Source organism: Lepidochelys kempii, chromosome 3, assembly GCF_965140265.1.
Source record: "Lepidochelys kempii isolate rLepKem1 chromosome 3, rLepKem1.hap2, whole genome shotgun sequence".
Classification (NCBI taxonomy): Eukaryota; Metazoa; Chordata; order Testudines; family Cheloniidae; genus Lepidochelys; species Lepidochelys kempii.
The window spans coordinates 15,079,286-15,100,967 of record NC_133258.1 but is presented as its reverse complement, the minus strand read 5'-3'; the positions used below and the strand labels follow the sequence as shown (position 1 = coordinate 15,100,967).

The window sequence follows — 21,682 nt, the reverse complement described above, 5'->3', positions numbered from 1 at the left end:
TTTGTGTAAAAGGTTTCGAGCTCTTCAGGAAAACTCTCCCTCCCCCCTGAAATTCTGAAGACTTTAGAGGAATTTGTAATTGTCAGATTTCATCCAAATCAATTTATATAATTCTGTCCATTTTAGGGTTTGTCCTGCCTGCTACCCGTCATAGTAATATCTGCAGCCCAGATCCTCAAAGGGATTTCTATGGGAAATAGGTGCCTATATATTGTTGAGGTCTGGACCTGAGCACCTTCTACTTAAAATAGACTGACAATAGCAACGTTCCGAGTGGAGTCTATTGATCCTCTGGTTCTCTTCCCATGCCAAGTTGTAGGCAGCTCTGCTTGGGTTTGGGGAAGAGAGAAGGGCAGAGGCAAAAGTGTGTGTGGGGAGGAAAGGGGGACAAGTTCCTGTTTTAAATGCCATTGGCAGCATTTCCTACAGGTCACACTGCATTCACCAGTGCTCCTCTGGAAGTCTAGACCTCTTAACTGAGAATATCCTAGTCCTGCCTCAGCTGCCTTCAGAAGAACATATGTCACGGTTCAGGACGACTGCACATGTAGTTCCGTTCAGTGGTCCAGCAAGGGCACTCACCCTCAGGTTTCCGACTACTTTGGCTGTCACTTCTCTTGGGTGGAGACCAATCCTCTGGTCTCTTTCCCTTCTGACTAGGGTATCTCCAGAGTGAACAGTTCCCTGCCTATACAGGTATGTGACAATTCTCTGAAAAGTTGCCATATTTTTGGAGTTCAATCTGCCTACCCTACACACACCCACATCTTATATCGTTTGAACGCTTATTTTATATATGTTCAGGTGTGGTATGATGTGGAGCTGTCCAATGGTGCCGTAAACCTGCAGGTGAGGTGAAAATATAGTACCCAAAATGAGAGAGTCATTTTTTGCACGGTTCCAGAAACACTGCAACATGACTATGACCAGAAGTTTTTACTGTTTAAGTTCATTTCAACTTCTTAATGCCTTACACACACAGTGTTCCATACTGCAGGCAGGTCCGACTATGCCATATGGATATCAGTCTACATTCTTGGTATGTTAAATCTCCTTGAGGAAGTACATGATGCCTCTGAGTCAGGGGAATGTATGTCAGACACCTGGTTCTTTCAGTGGCATTTGGAGTGATGCAGGAACAGTAGGGTGACCAGATGGCAACTGTGAAAAAGTGGGATGGGGGTGGGGGGTAATAGGTGCCTATATCAGAAAAAGTCCCAAAAAACAGGACTGTCCCTATAAAAACGGGACATCTGGCCACCCTAGGGAACAAAGAAAACTGTCTTCAAAGACTCAAAGGGCAGAAGTGGGATTGTAGGACTGACAAAAAAGAATCCAGCCCTTGTTAGATGGACCCCCACAAGACATGTCCTGAGTAAATATGCAAAAGCTATGAGAAAGAAGTCACCTAACAAGAAGTAGTGAAGACACAGTCCACAAACAAGTCCTTGCCTCTGCATTGAAGAGGGATGAAAAGCAGGTTACAGCTCTTGCCAATCATGTCATCAACAATAAGATAAACTCATTGGACCCCGAATCACATCCAGGGGTGCTTATCAACATATCTACTGGACTGCATGTAACATCTGATGTTACAAGAGTCTCTGCTGAAAATAGCAGATGTTGGTGAAGAACAAATGGAGAGAATTGTGAGACGTGCACTTGATTCTTAGGGGGCATGTAGCTTCTTCAGGCCAGTCAAGATATCTGGCACCCCTGCTACGGCCAAGACGACCGTATTTAAGTCTGGCAAGGGAGGACCAATCACAGCACCTATCGTACCTGTGCATGCAATTTGTGACACACTCACTTCTGACTTCTGCAAGATACTTCCTGCTGTACATGCCTTAACTGGATGTGATTCTGCATCACCCCATCTGCTATTTGGAAAAAAAATCTGTCTTTAGACTCAGCAAATCAAATGGAGTCTACCATTTGAGACATCTTGCTAATTTGGCACAGAGTGACAGAGAAGCTGCAATTTCTGCAGCAAGGAAGTCCACAGCACTGCTGTGTGAGCAGAGTGAGAAAGAAAAGGAGACCACTTCATACCTACGGTGCTAAAGCGTTCTTTGATGTTCCTACCATTGCCCCAAGGTTTACATGTATGGCACACCGGGGGGGATGTGTCCAAGCTCCTGCTAGTGCAGGCAACCTAAGGTGACCAGATGTCCTTGTTTTATAGGGACAGTCCTGATATTTGGGGCTTTTTCTTATATAGGCTCCTATTACCTCCCACCCCAGTCCTGATTTTTCACGCTTGCTGTGGGGTCACCCGAAGGCAACCCCGCCCTATCTTTATCAAGCTGTCTGTTAAAAGGAGTTAGGTGCGTAGCCCTGCCCTGGGGCAGTGGAGTTGGGGGGCCCATGCTGCTGGAGGGGGCTGCTCTGGGCATGGCTGTGAGGAGCTGGTTCGGCCAGTGGCGGACTAGCCACTGGGCCAGCCGGGCCCCTGCCCAGGCACCCTGACCTGCTCCGCCTGGCGCCCCACTGGCTCTGGCCCAGGACCCCCCAAAACTGTAACTCGCCTCTGGGTTCGGCTGGAAACGACTCAGCCGCAGGGCCAGAGCCGCGCCCACCCTTTGACAGCGTCCCGCTTGGCCTCCAGCCCCAGGCTGAGGCGATGCCCCGGGCCCCAGGCTAGCCCCTGCCCCCCAACGAGCTCACAGGCCGTGCGCGGGGGGGGGGGGGGGCACAGGTCGGCTGCCGGCCAGGGCTAGGAGCAGGCAGGGCTCAGGCCGGGGAGGGTGGCTGCGAGCCTGAAGAGCCCAGCTGCCCGCGGCACCATGGCAACACCCGGCCCGCGCCCGTCACCTGCTCTCCCGACTGCGCACGCGTCCCTCTCCGCCCCGCTTCCCCAACCCCTGACGGACAGCGTCGCTGGCCATTGGGGGCAGGGAGCGGGGCACAGGAAGTGCCCGAACAATAGGCGGGAGGAGGCGGGGCTTATCCGGGAAGGGGCGGGGTCTGGGAGGGGCGCGGAGCAGCGGCTCGGCGCGGTACCGCTTGTGAGCGGGCCGCCAGGAGCGTGTGACTGAGGCGCTGAGGTACGTGCCCCCTCTGCCCCCCTCCCCCGTGAGTGGCTGGGCCCGCGCTCGCCCCTCCCCCTCCTGGGATACCGACCTATCGCGGTGCCGGCTCCCCACTCGGGCCCCCTCCCGGGATACCGATCTCTGGGGGGCGTTGCCGGCTCTTCCCTCTGGCCCCGTGGGATGCCGTTCTGTGGAGGGGTGGTGCTGGCTCCCCTGTGGATACCGACATGTTGTCCTAGGGGGTTGTCAGCTCCCCCTTCTAGACCCATGTATCGGGTGTGCCCAGACAAGGACATGGGGGGTGGGGTGGCTGCCCCTGAGACTTGCTTCTCTAGATTGGGGGCAGGTTGTGTGGGTGCCTGTCTCCCCCAGCTAGGGATCAGGAGGCCAGCTGGAGGATGAGGCTGGGTGGGGTTTGCTAAACCTCTATTTTACTAAAAAAGAAAAGGAGGACTCGTGGCACCTTAGAGACTAACCAATTTATTTGAGCATAAGCTTTCCTGAGCTACAGCTCACTTCATCGGATGTAGCTCACGAAAGCTCATGCTCAAATAAATTGGTTAGTGTCTAAGGTGCCACAAGTCCTCCTTTTCTTTTTGCGAATACAGACTAACACGGCTGCTACTCTGAAATCTATTTTACTATTGATTTCCCTGACTAATTTCAGATGTGCAGGTTGGTGGGAAGGAGAAGATAACCTCTCCACCCCTCCCACCCCCAAAAAGCCACACAGGCTCACATCTCCCTCTGTCCTGCTTGATCCAAATGCTCCGTGCTGATCCCCTCTGCATTTCTACACTGAACTGTGCTTTTGAGACATTTTGCTTGGATTGCAATCTAAATTATTGTCTGTTATAAGCCCATCACCCTAGTGTATCTGAATGCCCAGGGCTCCTCTCAGTAATTTTATCAAGGCAAGGTGCATGTGGCAGGTTAAAACCAAACTTCCCACTGTCATCTTAGGGAAACAAGACCTATGCAACAGCCCTGGTCAGGTCTCCCGGCAGGTAGCCTGGTGCGCAGGCGCAGTGGGGCGGGGACGGGGTGGCGAGAGCTGCGGGTGTGTGCTGTGTGGGGTGAATGCCATTGGCCGGGGCTGTGTGTGGGCTCGCGGCGGCAGGCTGACCCGGAGCTTCAGAGCCCGGGTGCTCGGGGAAGGCAGAGCGGGGGACCCCCGGGCGCTTTGGGGGGCAGGCTGTGCATAGCGGGCAGTGGCAGCGTTCGCCCCCTGTCCCGGCTCTGAGGGGAGGCTGCCCCGTCCCCAGGGGGCGACCAGGCAGGCACCATGCCACTGCCGCTCTGCACGCTCTCCAGCCAAGCACATCATTGTTTGCATGCTTTAAAGTCAGTAAAGGAAGACATTCTACCGCCTTTGTGTATTGCAAGATGGGCTTCTACTTCCTCTGTGCCTCGAATCACTACACACTATACTATTCATTCTCGGAACAAAGACAAACGATGGGAAGGGGTGAACATGGAAAGATTTGCAGAAGAAGCTGATGTTGTTATAGTTGGAGCAGGCCCTGCGGGTCTTTCTGCAGCTATTTGACTTAAACAGTTAGCCAATGAGTATGGCAAAGAAGTTCGTGTTTGCTTGGTGGAGAAGGCTGCTCAGATCGGTGCACATATACTTTCTGGTGCTTGTCTTGAGCCACGAGCTTTGGAAGAACTCTTACCGGTCTGGAAGGAGCGAGGGGCTCCACTTCAGACTCCAGTAACTGAAGACAAATTTGGGATTTTAACAAAGAATTCCAGAATTCCAGTGCCAATTCTTCTAGGCCTTCCAATGACTAATCATGGGAATTATATAGTGCGCCTGGAGCACTTTGTGAATTGGCTGGGTGAGCAAGCAGAAGCTTTGGGTGTTGAGGTGTATCCAGGCTATGCAGCAGCTGAGGTTCTTTTTCATGAAGATGGCGGTGTGAAAGGGATTGCCACTAATGATGTAGGCATTCAAAAGGATGGAGCACCTAAAGCTATCTTTGAAAGAGGTTTGGAGCTACATGCCAAAGTCACGTTCTTTGCAGAAGGTTGTCATGGACATCTTGCCAAACAATTACAATCTAAGGGACAAATGTCAACCCCAGAGCTATGGTATCGGACTGAAAGAGTTGTGGCTTATTGATGAAAAGAAATGGAAACCAGGAAGAGTGGAACACACTGTGGGCTGGCCCTTGGACAGACATACATATGGAGGATCATTTCTTTATCATTCAAATGAAGGTGAACCATTGGTAGCTCTTGGGTTTGTGGTTGGTTTAGATTATCAAAATCCCTATTTGAGCCCATTTAAAGAGTTCCAGAGATGGAAGCATCATCCCAGTGTGGAGCCCACTTTTGAGGGTGGAAAAAGGATTGGCTATGGTGCTAGAGCCTTGAATGAAGGTGGTTTCCAGTCTATACCCAAACTCACTTTCCCTGGTGGAGTATTAATTGGTTGCAGTCTTCGTTTCATGAATGTTCCTAAAATCAAAGGTACACACACTGCAATGAAAAGTGGCATGTTGGCTTCAGAAGCTGTTTTCAACCAACTAACTAATGAGAACCTCCAATCGAAGACAATAGGACTTGATGTGCCTGAATATGAAGAAAACTTGAAGAAATCCCGGGTGTGGAAAGAGCTCTATTCTGTTAGGAATATCGGACCTTCCTGCCATGGAGTACTGGGTGTCTATGGAGGAATGATTTATACTGGTATATTTTATTGGATACTGAGAGGAATGGAACTATGGACATTAAAACATCCAGGGCCAGACTCTGATCAGCTAAAGCCAGCCAAAGATTGTACTCCTATTGAATATCCAAAGCCTGATGGAAAAATCAGTTTTGATCTCCTGTCCTCTGTGGCTCTAAGTGGGACAAATCATGAACATGACCAGCCTCCTCATTTGACTCTGAAGGATGACAGTGTCCCTGTGAACAAAAATTTAGCTATATACAATGGGCCAGAACAGAGATTCTGTCCTGCAGGTGTTTATGAATATGTTTCCCTGGAAACAGGAGAAGGGTTACGGTTGCAGATAAATGCTCAGAATTGTGTCCACTGTAAAACATGTGATATTAAAGACCCAAGCCAGAATATTAACTGGGTAGTACCTGAAGGGGGAGGAGGGCCAGCTTATAATGGAATGTAAATTTGATCAAAACTATCCAGTGTACTTCCCGGACACGTTGTAACCTCACACAAATATATGCTATGGTGTAACTAAGCCTAAAAAAAACAGCCCTGGTCAGCTTGAAATAACAGGCGTGAACACTGTCAGGGGCGAAAAAGGGGTTCTAGTGGAAGATCCCTGTAATGTCTTGATCCCTATTGATCTCCTCCAGTATGTCATCCCTTTTATGTCAAACTTCAGTGAATGTGTTTAATAGATTCTTAAGGCAAGAAGAGATGATTAGATGATGGTCACAGACCCAGTATCTGTGCTGCACCCCAGTTTTTAAATAGTTCCTTGGAGGAGCCTCTTCTGCGTACCAGATCCCCCATGGATCCCACTCTTCCTTAAAGATAGGTCACTGGACCTCAATGCCTCTGAGACTGAGCCTCTGGGCTCCGGTACACCTGTTTCACATTGTGAACTCTGCCCAGTGAGTCCAACTGAGATAGATCATGACTTTTACACTTCTCAGGGACCAGTGCACCTCAGCCAGGCAGCCCTACTCAAAAGAGAGTAGGATCTATTTGGAAGTTCTTAGGTTAGCAAGCACCATAGAGAAGCAAAGGTTAAGACGTAGTCCATTCTGGCCAAGCCAGTGCGCCACCCAGCAAAGTTGTCATAGAATCCATTTGTTGTCTCTCTGCTGTTTCTTTGTCAGGCTACGGTCCAATCTCCACTATAGAGTTAGGGCAACTTAAGGGAGCTTACATTGATCTAGTTATGTCAGTGTGTACGCTAAAGCTTGCTCCTGCCAGTGTAAGTGCCCTACTACACCGACCTAATAATTCCACCTCCAGGAGAGGCATAGGGCTTATTTCAGTGTAGTTAGGGTGCTACAGTAACTGTGTAGACACTATCTTACTTACCTTGGCTGTTGGCTGTCATTCTTGTCAATTTCATGGCTAGGCACTGGAGCTGTGAAATTGACAAGAAAAGCTCCTTGCTGTGAACCCTGCAGGGCTCACAGCTGGGCTGTCACCCCAGGACTTGGGGCGGGGCTCCAGCTGGAACCCATCTGCTGCCTGGGCTCCACACCAGGCTCCCAGTTCCCCACTGTATTAAAGAGGTCTTTAGTACCTGCTATTTTCTAATTCATTCTTTTCTGTAATCTTCCTTGTTAACTGTAAAAATGATTCTGCAATAGAACAAGTTATCAAGTTTTTCTGTAATGTAACCTTCACTTTTTCCCAGCTCTGTCTTAAACCCATTACTATTTGGTGATTTGTGATAGAAATTGGTCCCTCCATGTATTTGAAGACTATAATGTTGTTTTCTTCACATGTCCACATCTCACATCCTTTTGCTTAGGTCTACTCCTCTGTCACTTTTGTTGCTATGCTTTCAAACATTATATTGTGAAGCAGAAATTGTAAAAACCATGAAGAATGGTGATCTTGAGATTAAAACACTGAATTGGGACCAGGAGATCCAGGTTCAATTCTTGGCTATGTTATTGACCATATGTATAATGAAGATAATAGTTTCCTCCCTTAGAGAAACAACAAGGAGTCTGGTGGCACCTTAAAGACTAACAGATTTATTTGGGCATAAGCTTTTGTGGGTAAAAAACCACAGTTGGATCTGAAGAAGTGTTTTTTACCCACGAAAGCTTATGCCCAAATAAATCTTTTAGTCTTTAAGGTGTCACCAGACTCCTTGTTGTTTTTGTGGATACAAACTAACACGCTACCCCGATACTGGATACCTCAGAGAAGTGTTTTGAGGATAAATCCATTAATATTTGTGAGGTGTTCATATATGAGGGCCATTTGAGTGCCTATATAGGTAGTTCAGATTGATTGATAGAAGTATTATAGGAGAGAGCTGAGCTGGGGCAGGGTTTGGGATCCAGGCTATAAGCTGATGGGAAGGAGAAAAAATTGCCAAAGGTTGTGGAGATTAACACTGAGGCAGTCTTTGGCTCACAAGTACTTGGTTGATTTCCACAGATAGATAAAACAAGAGTTCTGCCTTCATTTTGTTCTTCAACCTTGTCTTTTAAGGAAAGTTCAGCTTGAGAGATCAGATGCACAAGGATAATCAATCATAAGCCTTGTGGATGTGGTCTACTTGATATTCACTGTAAAACTAGTACTGATTTCAGTGGAAGGCTGTATATTGTTGATTTCAAAAGTCATTAAAATAATGAATGTATTGGATAAAGAGTGAAAGGCAGATCTGCATGATGTGCCTCACTGTTGCTGTTATGTGGCAATGGACCCATCAGTCTGCTAGAACTGGTTAAAATAACAACAGAACGAGGAAACAGCCATATGCAGCAAGCCTGTAACAAATAGAGGAATAATCCTCTTGGCAGGACAAACAGGCATTTTTAATGGGTTTTTGGGACACGAGCTGTTGCATGTAAACCTGTTTTCAAGGCTTTACAGGAATATATGCCTGCCTTGAATTGGAATAATTAATGAGTCTTGATTAGAAGTATATGGGAAGGATAAAACTAAAGCCTTCAGTGAATAAGTAGCATCACAAGAGAGGATGACTTCATTTTGTATGAGCTCTGCACCTGCTGTTATATATAGATAACTCCTTTCAGGGTGTCTGCTGGCAGCTGATTTCTTAATGAATCGGCTGATCAGACACAGCTAATTATTTTCATGGCTATCTAGGAAGAAAACATTTTCTGCATGCAACCCATAACAATCACTGGTTTTAGTTTACAGTGGTCAGATTAGATATAAGAATTTTCTCATTTTAGCAAAGAATTTCTCATTTCATGCTTTCTGTATTAAGTATATTCAGAAGTCAGTGACTGTTGATTTAAAAGGACAAAACAATTTTTATGCTTAGCACTGGACTGATTAGAAAGTGTAGTTGTGAATCATCTGAGATGCTAGTTAATCTTTCTCCTTTTCTGCCTTTTTCCTTCATAAATCAAGAGACTTTTGGTAGCAGATAGATTTAAAGTCTTTGTATGTGAGGGGAAATTAGATGGCTGAGAGTTGTATGGAGTATTTCACCTCTAAATCTCTAGTTTCAATATGAGCCAGATTGATAGTAGTTTAAAATTGATAGTGCCTTTATGATCAAAGTAGCACGACATGAGAAGTAATTCTTCTATTCTACTGAACATATGATATTCCAGTATCAAAATACACTTAGGGAGTGTTAATGAAATTTTAACTGTAGCCTCCCTGTGATGACTTGCTTCCCCTCTGCTGAACAGCTAACATATACTTGGTGACTCTTTATTTGGTACCTTTGCTGCCACAATCTGGTATTAACTCCTTGTCTCTTTTAGAGTTAAAAGCTTTTAGTCTTTTTTTCCCCCAAGAACTTGAAACCCAGGGTTGCACTTAGCACCTGATAATTACTTTGAGTAGCATCACTTCAAGAAGCTGGTGTCTAAATAATTTAGTTGCCTATATCAGGCTTAGTCTTGGAGTTAGTGAAAATATAGTATCTTATTTATTACTTGAAGAACAAACCTAACAAGGAACTGGAAGCTTTAAAGAAATAGTTTTATACACAGAAACCTCTTTCCCCTCCCCCCTTGTAAGTTTATCTTGAGTGTGTGTATGTATGTACATATATACACATACACTCAAGATAGATTTACATGGGTGTGTGTGTGTGTGTATATATATATATATATAGTGTCTCAAATGTTGGCAAATTTGTCAGGGTGGACGAGGAAGAATGTTTTTTTTTGTTCAAAGCACTGGCTGTACCACAGACTCCTGTGTAACGTTGGGTAAATCATTAAATCTTTCTGTGCCTCAGTTATTCATCTGTAAAATGGGGATAATACTATTTCCTTACCTAGCAGGGGTGTTGTGAGGGGAAATCCACTAATGTTTGTGAGGCGTTCCACAGTGATGGGAGCCACATGATTACCTCTTGACAGGGATTACTCACTGACTTGTTCAGATTCACTTATACTGTAGTAAAGATAAGTATTCAAGATAATTAACTTGCTGAAGTGGTAACCGAATTTTGCCTTTGTATTCTAGAGATACGAACTTTGTGCCTGAGTGAAAAAGCTTTTCCAGGATGGCTTTGAATTGCTACTGGGGAGTCTTGGCAGTCTGTATGATGACTTTTCCAAGCACACTTTGTTTCCAGCAGGACCAGTCCAGAATGTTACTATTATCTTTTGATGGATTTCGATGGGATTATATTTATAAAGTCCCAACGCCTAACTTTCATTATATCATGAAGAATGGTGGTCATGTTAAACAGGTTACTAATGTATTTATTACAAAAACTTATCCTAATCATTATACAATGGTGACAGGTCTCTATGCAGAGAGCCATGGCATGGTTGCTAATGAAATGTATGATCCTGTCCTGAACAAAACTTTCTCCCTGAACAGCATGAACATCTATAATTCAAAGTTCTGGGAAGAGGCCTGTCCAATATGGGTCACCAATCAAATGGAAGGACATAGAACCGGAGCTGCTATGTGGCCTGGAACAGATGTAAAAATACATGGAGTCTTTCCTACACACTATATGTTTTACAATGAGTCTGTTTCATTCGAAGATCGAGTTAACAAACTTATTGATTGGTTTACCTCAGAAGAACCCATAAATTTTGGTCTTCTGTATTGGGAGCAGCCTGATGCGATGGGGCATGTTTTAGGCCCAGAAAATCCACGTATGGGCGCAGTCATTAGTGAGATTGATGACAAGCTGGGATATCTTGTGTCAGAACTGAAGAAAGCAAAGTTGTGGGACACACTGAATATCATAATCACAAGTGACCATGGAATGACACAGTCTTCTTCAGAAAGGCTCATAGAGCTTGATCGATATGTGGCTAGAGAGCTGTATACAATGGTTGACCATTCTCCTGTGGTAGCGATTTTGCCAAAAGAAGGTAGGAACTATGGCATTAAAATGACAGGGTAACAAGCCTTGTGGATGGGGGGAGGGGGAGCAGTGGTAGATGTGGCATATCTTGACTTTAGTAAGGCTTTTGATACTATCTCACATGATCTTCTCATAAATAAACTAGGGAAATACAACCTTGATGGAGCTACTGTAAGGTGTTTGAATACCTGGTTGGAAAACCATTCCCAGAGAGGAGAAATCAGTGGTTCACAGTCAAGCTGGAAGGACATAACAAGTGGGGTCCCGCAGGGATCAGTTCTGGGTCCAATTCTATTCAATATCTTCACCAATCATTTAGATAATGGCATAGAGAGTGCACTTCTATAGTTTGCAAATAATACCAAGATGGGAGGGGTTACAAGTGCTTTGGAGGATAGGATTAAAATTCAAAATGATCTGGAGAAATGGTCTGAAGTAAATAGGATAACAGTCAATAAGGACAAATGCTAAGTACTCCACTTAGGAAAGAACAATCAGTTGCACACATATAAAAGTGGGAAATGACAGCCTAGGAAGGAGCACTGCAGAAAGTGATTTGGGGGTCATAGTGGATCACAAGCTAAATATGAGTCAGCAGTGCAACAGTGTTCTAAAACAAAGCAAACATTCTGGGCTGTATTAGCAGAAGTGTTGCAAACAAGACAAGAGAAGTAATTCTTCCACTCTACTCTGCGCTGATTAGGCCTCAACTGGAATCTTGAGTCCTGTTCCGGGGGGCAACATTTCAGGAAAGATTTGGACAAACTGGAGAAAGGACCCTGCAGCACTTTAAGGTCCCTGCCCCTTTTGCCTCCCCTCGGCTGCTGATGGGTGTGGGGGGCAAAGGGAGCAGCTGCCCCGGTGCTGGCGATTTAAAAGGCGTTTGTTTAGTCCAGAGAAGAGAAGACTGAGAGGGGACATAACAGTTTTCAAGTATAATAAAGGTTGATACAAGGAGAGAGAAAAAATGTTCTCCTTAACCTCCAAGGATAGGACAAGACGTTAAAGCACTGCAAGGTCCTTTGCCACGGCAGCGCTTTAAGGTCCCTGTCCCTTTTGCCCCCCCTCGGCTGCTGACGGGTGGGGGGGGGGCAAAGGGAGCAGCTGCCCCAGTGCTGGCGATTTAAAAGGGCCCGGGGCTCCGGACGCCGCTACTGCAGCAGCAGCTTCCGGAGCTCTGGGCCCTTTAAATCACCATGGGAACCTTGGGTGGCACAGACCAGGCGGCCTGGAAGGGCTGGCTGGGGGGTGCTGAACCTAGCCCCGCCCCTACCCCATACCGCTAAGTGTTCTGAGTTACTTTCAGCCCTGTGTAGTAGTAGTAACGTTTTTATTAGATTACACATTTGAATTTATATTCTTGCAAAGCGCCTTTAACAGATAGGCCTGCAGTATTTGGGACACTGTGAATACGTATGTAATCCTAGATAATTGTGTGTGTGTGTGTATATATGTATGTATGTATATAGATATCTTAAGATACTTCAGCATCGCCCTCTTAACCCGCTGTCCATTAACATGCAGTCGTGATGGCTTGACTCCTGACATCCGCGTGTAAACGGGTCTGTACTGTATAACCATTAGGCACCTATCATGTTGATATCTCATTGCCAAATATGATGTTGAGGAGTATCCAATAGGGTTTTCTCCATACTCATACTTGACTTGAATCACCAAGGGCCTCATGCTGGTTTCACTTATTTACCTTCATTGACTTCAACATGGTTACCCCTGATTCTCACCAGCATGTAAACAAAATTAGATCACAACTCTCCAGCAGTAACAACTAGTGTATTCGTCTGTGACCATTTCTTTTGGTTCTGTGGTGGTTATATAACAGAGAAGAAGAAAATAGTGGCACAGAATTTTAAAATTGAATGCAGAGGGCCTTCTTCCTTGGAAATATTTGCAATATATTTATCATAAACTTGTATTTCTAACTTAATTCCTACCTATTTTTGTAATTCCTCTCCATGAAATATAAACATGCATTGAAAGGTGATCAAGGTCCCAAATCTAGATTGAATTTAAAATAAATACAATTTTACAGGAGCTGATTTTAATAAAAATGTATTCAGGTTTTAAAAAGATTTATATTGTGGCTTTAAACACTTCTCTGCAGCATTTGCAGCATTGTACTAGTGTATGAAAACAAAGTGAAGCTCACAAGGGTATTTGCTGTCCAAGCTGAGTGAACTGTGAAATGGAAGCAGATGTTGAAAATAAACATAGATTTTTTTTAAACCTCTTCAGTTTAATTTCTAAAACATTAATTGACAGGATTTTTTTAAATGATTTGCAGCGTGTCCCTTTAATAGGAGTGGCATCTTACTTTGTTATCTCATTGCTGCATAATGTACTTTTTTTTCTATCCATTCGGAGGTCACTGCTTTAAATAGCATCTTGTGCTTGAAGATGCTGATTTTTCATGTTTTGTTTCAGTTCTTTAGTTTGCTGATAATATAAAACTAGTCTTTCATAGGCATAGCTAAAATTACTTTCTTTTTCCCAATAGGCTTTAACTCTTTTTGAATTGTCCAACAATTAACTACTTCTTACTGAGTCACTAGCCATAGCTAGAGGTTTTATTTTCAATTTTTGTGTGGAATTATGTTTTAAGAAATCAAATAAGAAAGTAAATTCTTATAGCTAATTTAGCCACTATTATCATGTTTAATGTGTTTAGGCCCCAAAGGTCAGTACAGCACTAGTGCCCGTCTTCAGCAAGGAGAGGAAAAACTTGTTCTAAAAAGTTTGGAGTGCAGATTATTTCTGATAGGGCAAACCCATGCTTCATTGTATCTTCTTACTTATAGTTGACTGGTTGAAGCCAGTGACATCTATCAAAAGTAGAAGCTGAGATGTTTTTAATGTTTGCTAGGAGGGATCTGATATACCAACCTCTTATCAGAATATACTGCTCTTTTTCCTCTTCCTCTGCGTGTCCCCTACCCTCTCCAAAAAAATCAGACTTGGCCTTTCTCAGCTTGGGCAACCCCAGTGATATACTTAAGGGGTATTTGAACCTTTCTGAGAGAAGTACATCATCCTACATGCTGAACATTGCAGACCAAATTCTGCCCTTAGTTTACATACAAATGTGACTAACTTTAATTTGAGGCTAAGGTTGTATGTCCAGGAAGAGGTTACTATCTTCTCTCAATCTAGGTGTGAGAAAAGAGACTTTAATGCTTTGTAAAGGGGAGCAGGGTTGCAGGAAGTGGGTGGACATGTACAACCACATTGCCTTCAGTCAGAATGTATTGGTGTAACTGAAGACAGAACTTGGTCTAGCAGTCAGAGGAGAGAGAGGATCCACTTATAAGAAGCATGCTGTGACCTTTTTACTAAATAAGGTCATAGTTTTAGCCCCAAAGACAAATAAGAAACATTTGGTGACCGTTAAAACCACACTTCCGACCCTTCAGTTCTTTCTAGGCTGCAAAGAGACCACTTGTCGGGGTCTGGCGTGCTGCCTGTTTTGAAATGTGGATGCATGAAACACAAAAAGAACATAGCAGCTTTATTTCTAAATATCAGCTAGTGCTGCAGAAACGTCCTGCTCAGCTAAAGTGACAAAATTCTGACTTGCATAGCGCATGTGACGCAGTCCTAAATTATATTGTAAATAGATTCAGCATGCTCAGGCTTATTACTATTAAAACAGGGAAGGCATGATAGCAAGGAAAAGCAAACTGCAAAGCTTTAATACTCAAAACCCAGCACATATAGGAGCAAGCTTAGGAACCAAATTATATCCGTTTTCAAACCCCCTTCCTCGTCTACGTAACCTATCAAGTCTTGGATTCAGAGTTTCTTCTCTGAAACTTCATGGTATCACCTCTATCTAAACAAGACCAGGAAGGCTATTTTAGATGATTGCTCTACAATAGCAGATGCCATCAATCGTCCAAAATAGCCTTCCGTGTTCTGTGTAAGGGGTAGTAGTGTCACCAAGGCCCCAGTCCTGCTCTCACTGTAGCTGGGGGCAGAACTGCCATTGATTTCAGTGGGAGCAGGATGGGGCCTTGTGAGGCCAAGGGAAGCTGGAACCGCAAGCACAGAACTTGCCAAGAAAGGAATTGAGGACAGTGATATTCGGTTACCTTTATCTTCTAAAGATGGAATATATTGTATAGATGGATCTGAGAGCATGACCTAAAGAGAAGGTTGCATGACACTTTCAACTACAAGACCCACAAGTTTATAACTTGCCAGATTTTAATCACTGGAGGTGACATTTTCCATGCCAACGATCTACCTCAGGTTGACTTTTTAAAAGTTTCTGCTAAAACAGTTCTGTTATTTCAGAGAATAAACTTAAGGGGAAATACGTTGCTGCCTATGTTTTAAAAAAATTACAACCATTTCATTGCTTCCATGCTTTGGCACAGGGACTTGAAATTTGTCAGGGGGTTTCTCTGGGTTTGTCTACACTACAGTAAAACACCTGTGGCTGGCCTTGTGGTAGCTGACTCAGGCCCATGGGGCTAGCGCTGGAGGCTATAAAATTCCAGTGTAGACACTGGGACTCGGGCTGGAGCCCAGGCTCTGGGACCCCACAAGGGGTTGGGGCAGAAGAGTCTCAGAGCCTGTGCTCCAGTCTGAGCCCAATCATCTGTACTGCAATTTTATAGCCCCTTAGCTCAAGCCAGCTGCAACAGGCCAGCCACGGGTGTTTGTTGCAGTCTAGCCATACCCTCTGGTAAAAACAACAAGGAGTACTTGTGGCACCTTAGAGACTAACAAATTTATTTGGGCCTAAGCTTTCCTGAGTAAATCACAGGAGAACAGTGTTAAAAGCCAGGGATGAAGACAAGGGCAAGATCCCTGGCATCAGACAATATTTCTTCAAAAAGCAGCACCTTTGACTCCTCCAGTTTCCATTTGTGGAGTCTCTGACATTTTACTGATACTTTTTTTTCCCTTCACCATGCTTCCTGGACCCTACTATTTACTGCTTCTTAGCCCTACTCCATGTCTATACGCTTTGCACTGCTCCTCCCCTACTACTCTCCCCTCATCTTCCTCCACTTCCCATTCCATAGCTGCCTTTGCAACAAACTTTAGAGAAAACAGAAATAGGTAAATGATAAAAGTAGTACAGAAATAGATCTCTAGAAGAAGAGAGAAATTGATGCAGATAGTAAAGTTTTTGAGGCAGAGAATCTCTTTGCTCTGTGTTTGTACAGTGACTAGCACAATGGGGTCCTAGTTCATGACAGGCTCTGAGGCGCTACAATACAAATAATAGACAATGATGAACAAAAATTTGTAGATTAAAATATATTTGAACCTTTACATGTTTCTACTGTTCTTTTAAACCTCCCATCTATTTCTATAGTTTCCCTAAATTTTTAATCTGGTGTGAATATTCAAGTTGTGCATGCCCTTAGACTATGTAACTGTCTAATCTTATGATTTACTTTCATCTTCCTTCCCATTCCACCTTATTGCTTGTTTCTTGCTTGTTGTCTTGAAATAAGTTGTAAACTCCTTGGGCAGGAACCAGTTTTTGTACCGTACCTAGCGCAGTAATGGCCTAATCTGGATTTGGACCTCTGAGCATTACAGGAACATTAACAATAAGAAGTAAAGAATTTCCAAAGACAGAATATATCATTAGGATCATATAATACAGATGACACTAAACTGGGAGGAGAGGTAGATACGTTGGAGGGTAGGGATAGGATACAGAGGGCCCTAGACAAATTAGAGGATTGGGCCAAAAGAAATCTGATGAGGTTCGACAAGGACAAGTGCAGAGTCCTGCACTTAGGACAGAAGAATCCCATGCACCGCTACAGACTAGGGACCGAATAGCTCGGCAGCAGTTCGGCAGAAAAGGACCTAGGGGTTACAGTGGACGAGAAGCTGGATATGAGTCAACAGTGTGCCCTTGTTGGCAAGAAGGCCAATGGCATTTTGGGATGTATACGTAGGGGCATTGACAGCAGATCGAGGGACGTGATCGTTCCCCTCTATTCGACACTGGTGAGGCCTCATCTGGAGTACTGTGTCCAGTTTTGGGCCCCACACTACAAGAAGGATGTGGAAAAATTGGAAAGAGTCCAGCGGAGGGCAACAAAAATGATTAGGGACAGGAGCACATGACTTCTGAGGAGAGGCTGAGGGAACTGGGATTTTTTAGTCTGCGGAAGAGAAGAATGAGGGGGGATTTGATAGCTGCTTTCAACTACCTAAAAGGGGGTTCCAAAGAGGATGGCTCTAGACTGTTCTCAGTGGTAGCTGATGACAGAACAAGAAGTAATGGTCTCAAGTTGCAGTGGGGGAGGTTTAGGTTGGATATTAGGAAAAACTTTTTCACTCAGAGGGTGGTGAAACACTGGAATGGGTTACTTAGGGAGGTGGTGGAATCTCCTTCCTTAGATATTTTTAAGGTCAGGCTTGACAAAGCCCTGTCTGGGATGATTTAGTTGGGGATTGGTCCTGCTTTGAGCAGGGGGTTGGACTAGATGACCTCCTGAGGTCCCTTCCAACCCTGATATTCTATGAATACAGAGTTGGACTCCCCCCCCTAAAACCATGAATTGATTGCTTAGCTGCATAGTTGGGACCTAACCACCATTTGAAGAAAATTGCCACACCTATAATTTGAAATGGTGAGATAAAGAGGAGACAAAGTCAATTAGGGCCAGATACCAAAATGGGGACTGAAATTCTCTCAAGTAAATACTGTGGACTTAAATTGAAGATTGTTGGCTTCCTCCTAAGTAAAAGTTATGCTTTCGAGGCTGCCATGGAGAAATCAACAGCTCCCAATGCAGCTTTTTAAAGTAAGATAAACTCTAAAGCAACCCAACTGCCACTGAGGTGCTACTGAGCACCATAGATGGTTTCTGGGGAAATGTGGCAATCCCCTTTGAAGCTCTGCTCCTTGAGAAATCTGTGTGCTCTGAACAGAACACGAGAGAAAGTGTCACTTCCCAGCTCTCAAGCTTTATATGTAACTGGGAAGAATCCATTTATCCACAAAGGGGCTTACCTAAATTCCTTCTAACTGAAGTAAATAAGTCCAACTCATACTGCTGTGCACAATGATACTACAAAAAGTAGACCATTTTACTCTTGTGTTAAATAAAAAGAAAAGCATAACATAAGAGAACTGTTGTAATTTTATATTGAGGGACATGACCATAAGAGCACGTTCCAATAAGTTATGTGATTTCACCAAACCTTTCTGGTGACTAATATGACCATCCAAAACTCTTAATAAAATTATCACAGCCTGTGTGTCTATAACTTCCTTTATGGCTAAATTCTGCTCATCAGTATAACAATTATTTTCATCCTTCATACCTACTGCTGAAATAGATCATTTAAGCTGTTGCTAGCATGTATACTAAGTGACTCATCATCGCTACTTGTGTTTTGTCACTATTAAGTTCTTGTTTTATTTGGTCTAAGGCAAACTTGATGAAGTGTATGAAGCCTTGGTCAATGCTCATCCCAACATGACTGTTTATAAAAAGGAGGAGATTCCGAATAGATTACATTACAAACACAACAGTAAAATTCAACCAATCTTAGCAATGGCTGATAAAGGATGGGAAATCTTACAAAACAAGTCTGATCAACTTCTCTGTAAGTATATTTTTCTTCATTCTGTTTCAGTGCTATAAATTCTTTTCTATTCAAACTAGCACAATAAAAAGTTATTAAATGCTGTGACCCCCTCTCCAGCCCCCAAAGCCCATACCTGGCTTTAAAAGGGTTAAGAGGTCTTCAAACGTATGGGTGGAATTTTCAGAACCCCCAAAGGGACTGAGATGTACCATCACATTGAAAGTTAGTGGGACTTGTGCTCCCAACAACTTGTAGGAGCTTTTGAAAATCCAGTCCTAAAGTGGCTTCAGAAAACTTAGCTGATCACAAATATAACTTTAAAAAATAAGCAGCTTCCTTTTGCAAGACCTGTATCTTGGAACTTCTTAAGAACCTAGAGCACAATTCTGTAAAGTATGGCATTGTGGTATGAAGAACTGCCAATTCAGCCTGTTGATCTGAGGGGGGATTAGTCTGTAGTGCAGAATACATAGACATTGCTTTGGAAGGGACTTCTGAGATGGATGAGAAAAACTGGTCTGCTGATTCAGAAATTGGAGAACACTTTTGTTAAACAGGCAAAGAAAATACTAGCCCAGGGGTGGGCAAACGTTTTGGAATGAGGGCTCCATCTGGATATGGAAATTGTATGGCGGGCCATGAATGCTCATGAAATTAACAATTCGTGTTCAAACAGGGACAACACAAGTTTGTTTCAAAATCAATGCTATTAAAATAGTTCTGTTGAACAATGTGCTGTTAGAAAATTACATTACTGAGCTGTTTGTTGATTTTACCACACAATTTTGCTCCTGTCCGAACACAGATTGTATGTTAGCTAAAACTTTTCAGTGTACTGCACTACGTAAAAGTTTGGTAGTTTTTCACATTTATTGCTGACTTCTTTTCAATCTGTAATTAGCTTTGTTGAATCATCAGTGTATCTCCATTTGATCGTGGCAATAACCAAAATATATTCAAACTTTTAAACCATAATTAAGGAATGTTGTTGATGTTCAGTTTAACTCTGAAGAAGAGAGATTCAAATAAACTTTATTTAATAAAGATTATATTTTGGTGGAAATAAACATAAAACCTTACTTACTATTATAAGTATACCACCATAACATATTACAGTAATTAAACTAAACTTACCCCCTTTGATTAATGTGAACCTGCAGCTGGTCACCCTTCTTTACAATGGCATCAAAATCCAGTGCCATTATCATTGTGGAAATCCGCAATACCAAGCTGAGATGTTGGTCAGTTAACTGGGATCTGTAGCGAGATTAGTTGTAATTCAGCAGGGAAAATTGTTTGTTCGCAAACATAGGTGGACCTGAACAAAATAAGGATTTTCTGTGCTACCTTGCAGATATTTGGGAACTTTGTTTCACTCAAGGAGGCATAAAACTCGTCCAGTTTTTCTGAATTGTATTCTGAATTGTATACATGGCAAGTAACAGTTCTTCGTAACAAACTGTTTGTTTCGGTATTCTGGTCACAGCATGCCAGCAACATCAACAATGCATTCTTTCAAAAACTCCCCTTCAGCAAAAGGCTTATTTTGTTTAGCAATTTTAAACGCCAGAGCATAAGTTGCCTTTGTAATGGCTTCCTTGACTGTAGCTTGTCGCACATAAATATTTTGCTTAACTTTTAAGTTCATGGCGAGTTCCTCAGCTTTTCTTGCCCTTTCCTCAGTTGTTAAATTGCTGCCATAATTAGGATGTTTTGTTGAAAAATGGTGATTCAAATTGCACTCCTTGAACACTGCGATGCTCTCCTGACAAATCAGGAATACAGCCTTCGGGTTCATGTTTGTGAAAAAACATTTTGCATTCCTTTCTCTGTTAAAAACCCAACACTTACTGTCCACTTCTTGTTTTCTTTTTTTTTTTCTTAGCTTTTAGCACTCATTTTTGAAAGGGAAAAGAAAATCTGAACTGTTGCCGTTACGTCAAACTGGTGCTTTACAAGATTGCATGCACTACATGCAGGGCCTCATTTTCAAAAGAGCTGCAATGGCAACGTGTTTTTTTAAAATCAGAAAAGACACACTGTGCTGGGGTGTAGCCATGGGTGGGCCATGGCCCATCCCCTTATCCAGGTCCACCTCATCACTTTCCCCACTCCGGAGCTCCAGCCGGGGAGTGGGTTCAGGGGCTTGCCCTGCTCCCCCTGCCCACCTGGCGCTCCTGCCGGGGAGTGGGATCAGGCCTTGAGCGCTTGTAAGCCTTTAGCTCCCCTCCCTGGCAGGCGCACCGGAGTGGGGCAAACCCCCAACGGACATCGAGGTCTGGATTAAAAGGTCTGACTGGCTGGACGCAGCCCGCGGGCCGTAGTTTGCCCACTCCTGGCCTAGCCGCACATTGTTCCTCTCACCCAAATGCCTGATGTAAGAGTTACTGCATTTGTAAGTATATCAGGATATTCTAATTAGGATGTCCATGCGGCTTTATGTGGTCATCATCTTTCCTTCTGTTTATTTTTTAGGGCATGATCCTCGAGAGTTTTGGGTGTAAATTTTCAAAAGTGACTGCTGCCATTTTTCTGTGCCCAGCTTGAGACACTTTAAAGGGGCCTGATAGTCAGAAGACATGTATTTTAGCACTTCTTGAAAAAAATATAGGCCTTCGACCTTCTTCCACTTGTCAGTGCATCCTGTTCCAAGATGGGCACTATTTTCATTCCATCACCTACTTACTTTGTCTGTTGGGAAGAATGATGTGATAACAAAGTATGTTCATGGTGGTCTTTGAAAGATGGTATAAAGTGGTATGATACAGATGGTTATGACCCCTGCCACTTTCATGGAAAAACTAGAAAGCAATGCTGTGTACAAATTTAAACAAAATAGTGAGGCGGAGGTATCCATGGAGGAGAGCCAGGTTTGGGATTTCATCGGAGGCTTTTCATTACTGGGTTAATATGGGATGCTCATCTTAGAGGTGATACTCTCAGTAAGTTTAAATGCTGATTCTGTCTTATGCTGCTAATCTTGTCAGTTCTAGGAACACTTAAAAGCAAACTTTCCAACTGGTGAAAAGCTGATGTCAAAGTACTCTTCATAGTTTACCAGATATTTTCACT

General features: G+C 43.6%; 2 protein-coding genes across 2 annotated transcripts in view; both read left to right on the top strand.

Annotated features, from left to right (window-relative positions):
- The first annotated feature begins 2,970 nt into the window (after nt 1-2,970).
- The window catches only part of ENPP5 (ectonucleotide pyrophosphatase/phosphodiesterase family member 5), a 30,010-nt gene continuing 11,298 nt past the window's right edge, over nt 2,971-21,682 (top strand). The window contains exons 1-3 of the mRNA XM_073335789.1: nt 2,971-3,047; nt 10,162-11,030; nt 18,452-18,628. Coding sequence (XP_073191890.1) covers nt 10,202-11,030; nt 18,452-18,628 — 1,006 coding nt within the window. The 5' untranslated portion in view covers nt 2,971-3,047; nt 10,162-10,201. The remainder of the gene's footprint in view (nt 3,048-10,161; nt 11,031-18,451; nt 18,629-21,682) is intronic.
- Nucleotides 3,986-6,261, top strand: LOC140908118 (electron transfer flavoprotein-ubiquinone oxidoreductase, mitochondrial-like). Its single transcript, XM_073335085.1, is given in 2 exon segments — nt 3,986-5,090; nt 5,092-6,261. Coding segments are annotated over 2 exon segments (1,848 nt in total). The 5' UTR covers nt 3,986-4,317; the 3' UTR covers nt 6,167-6,261.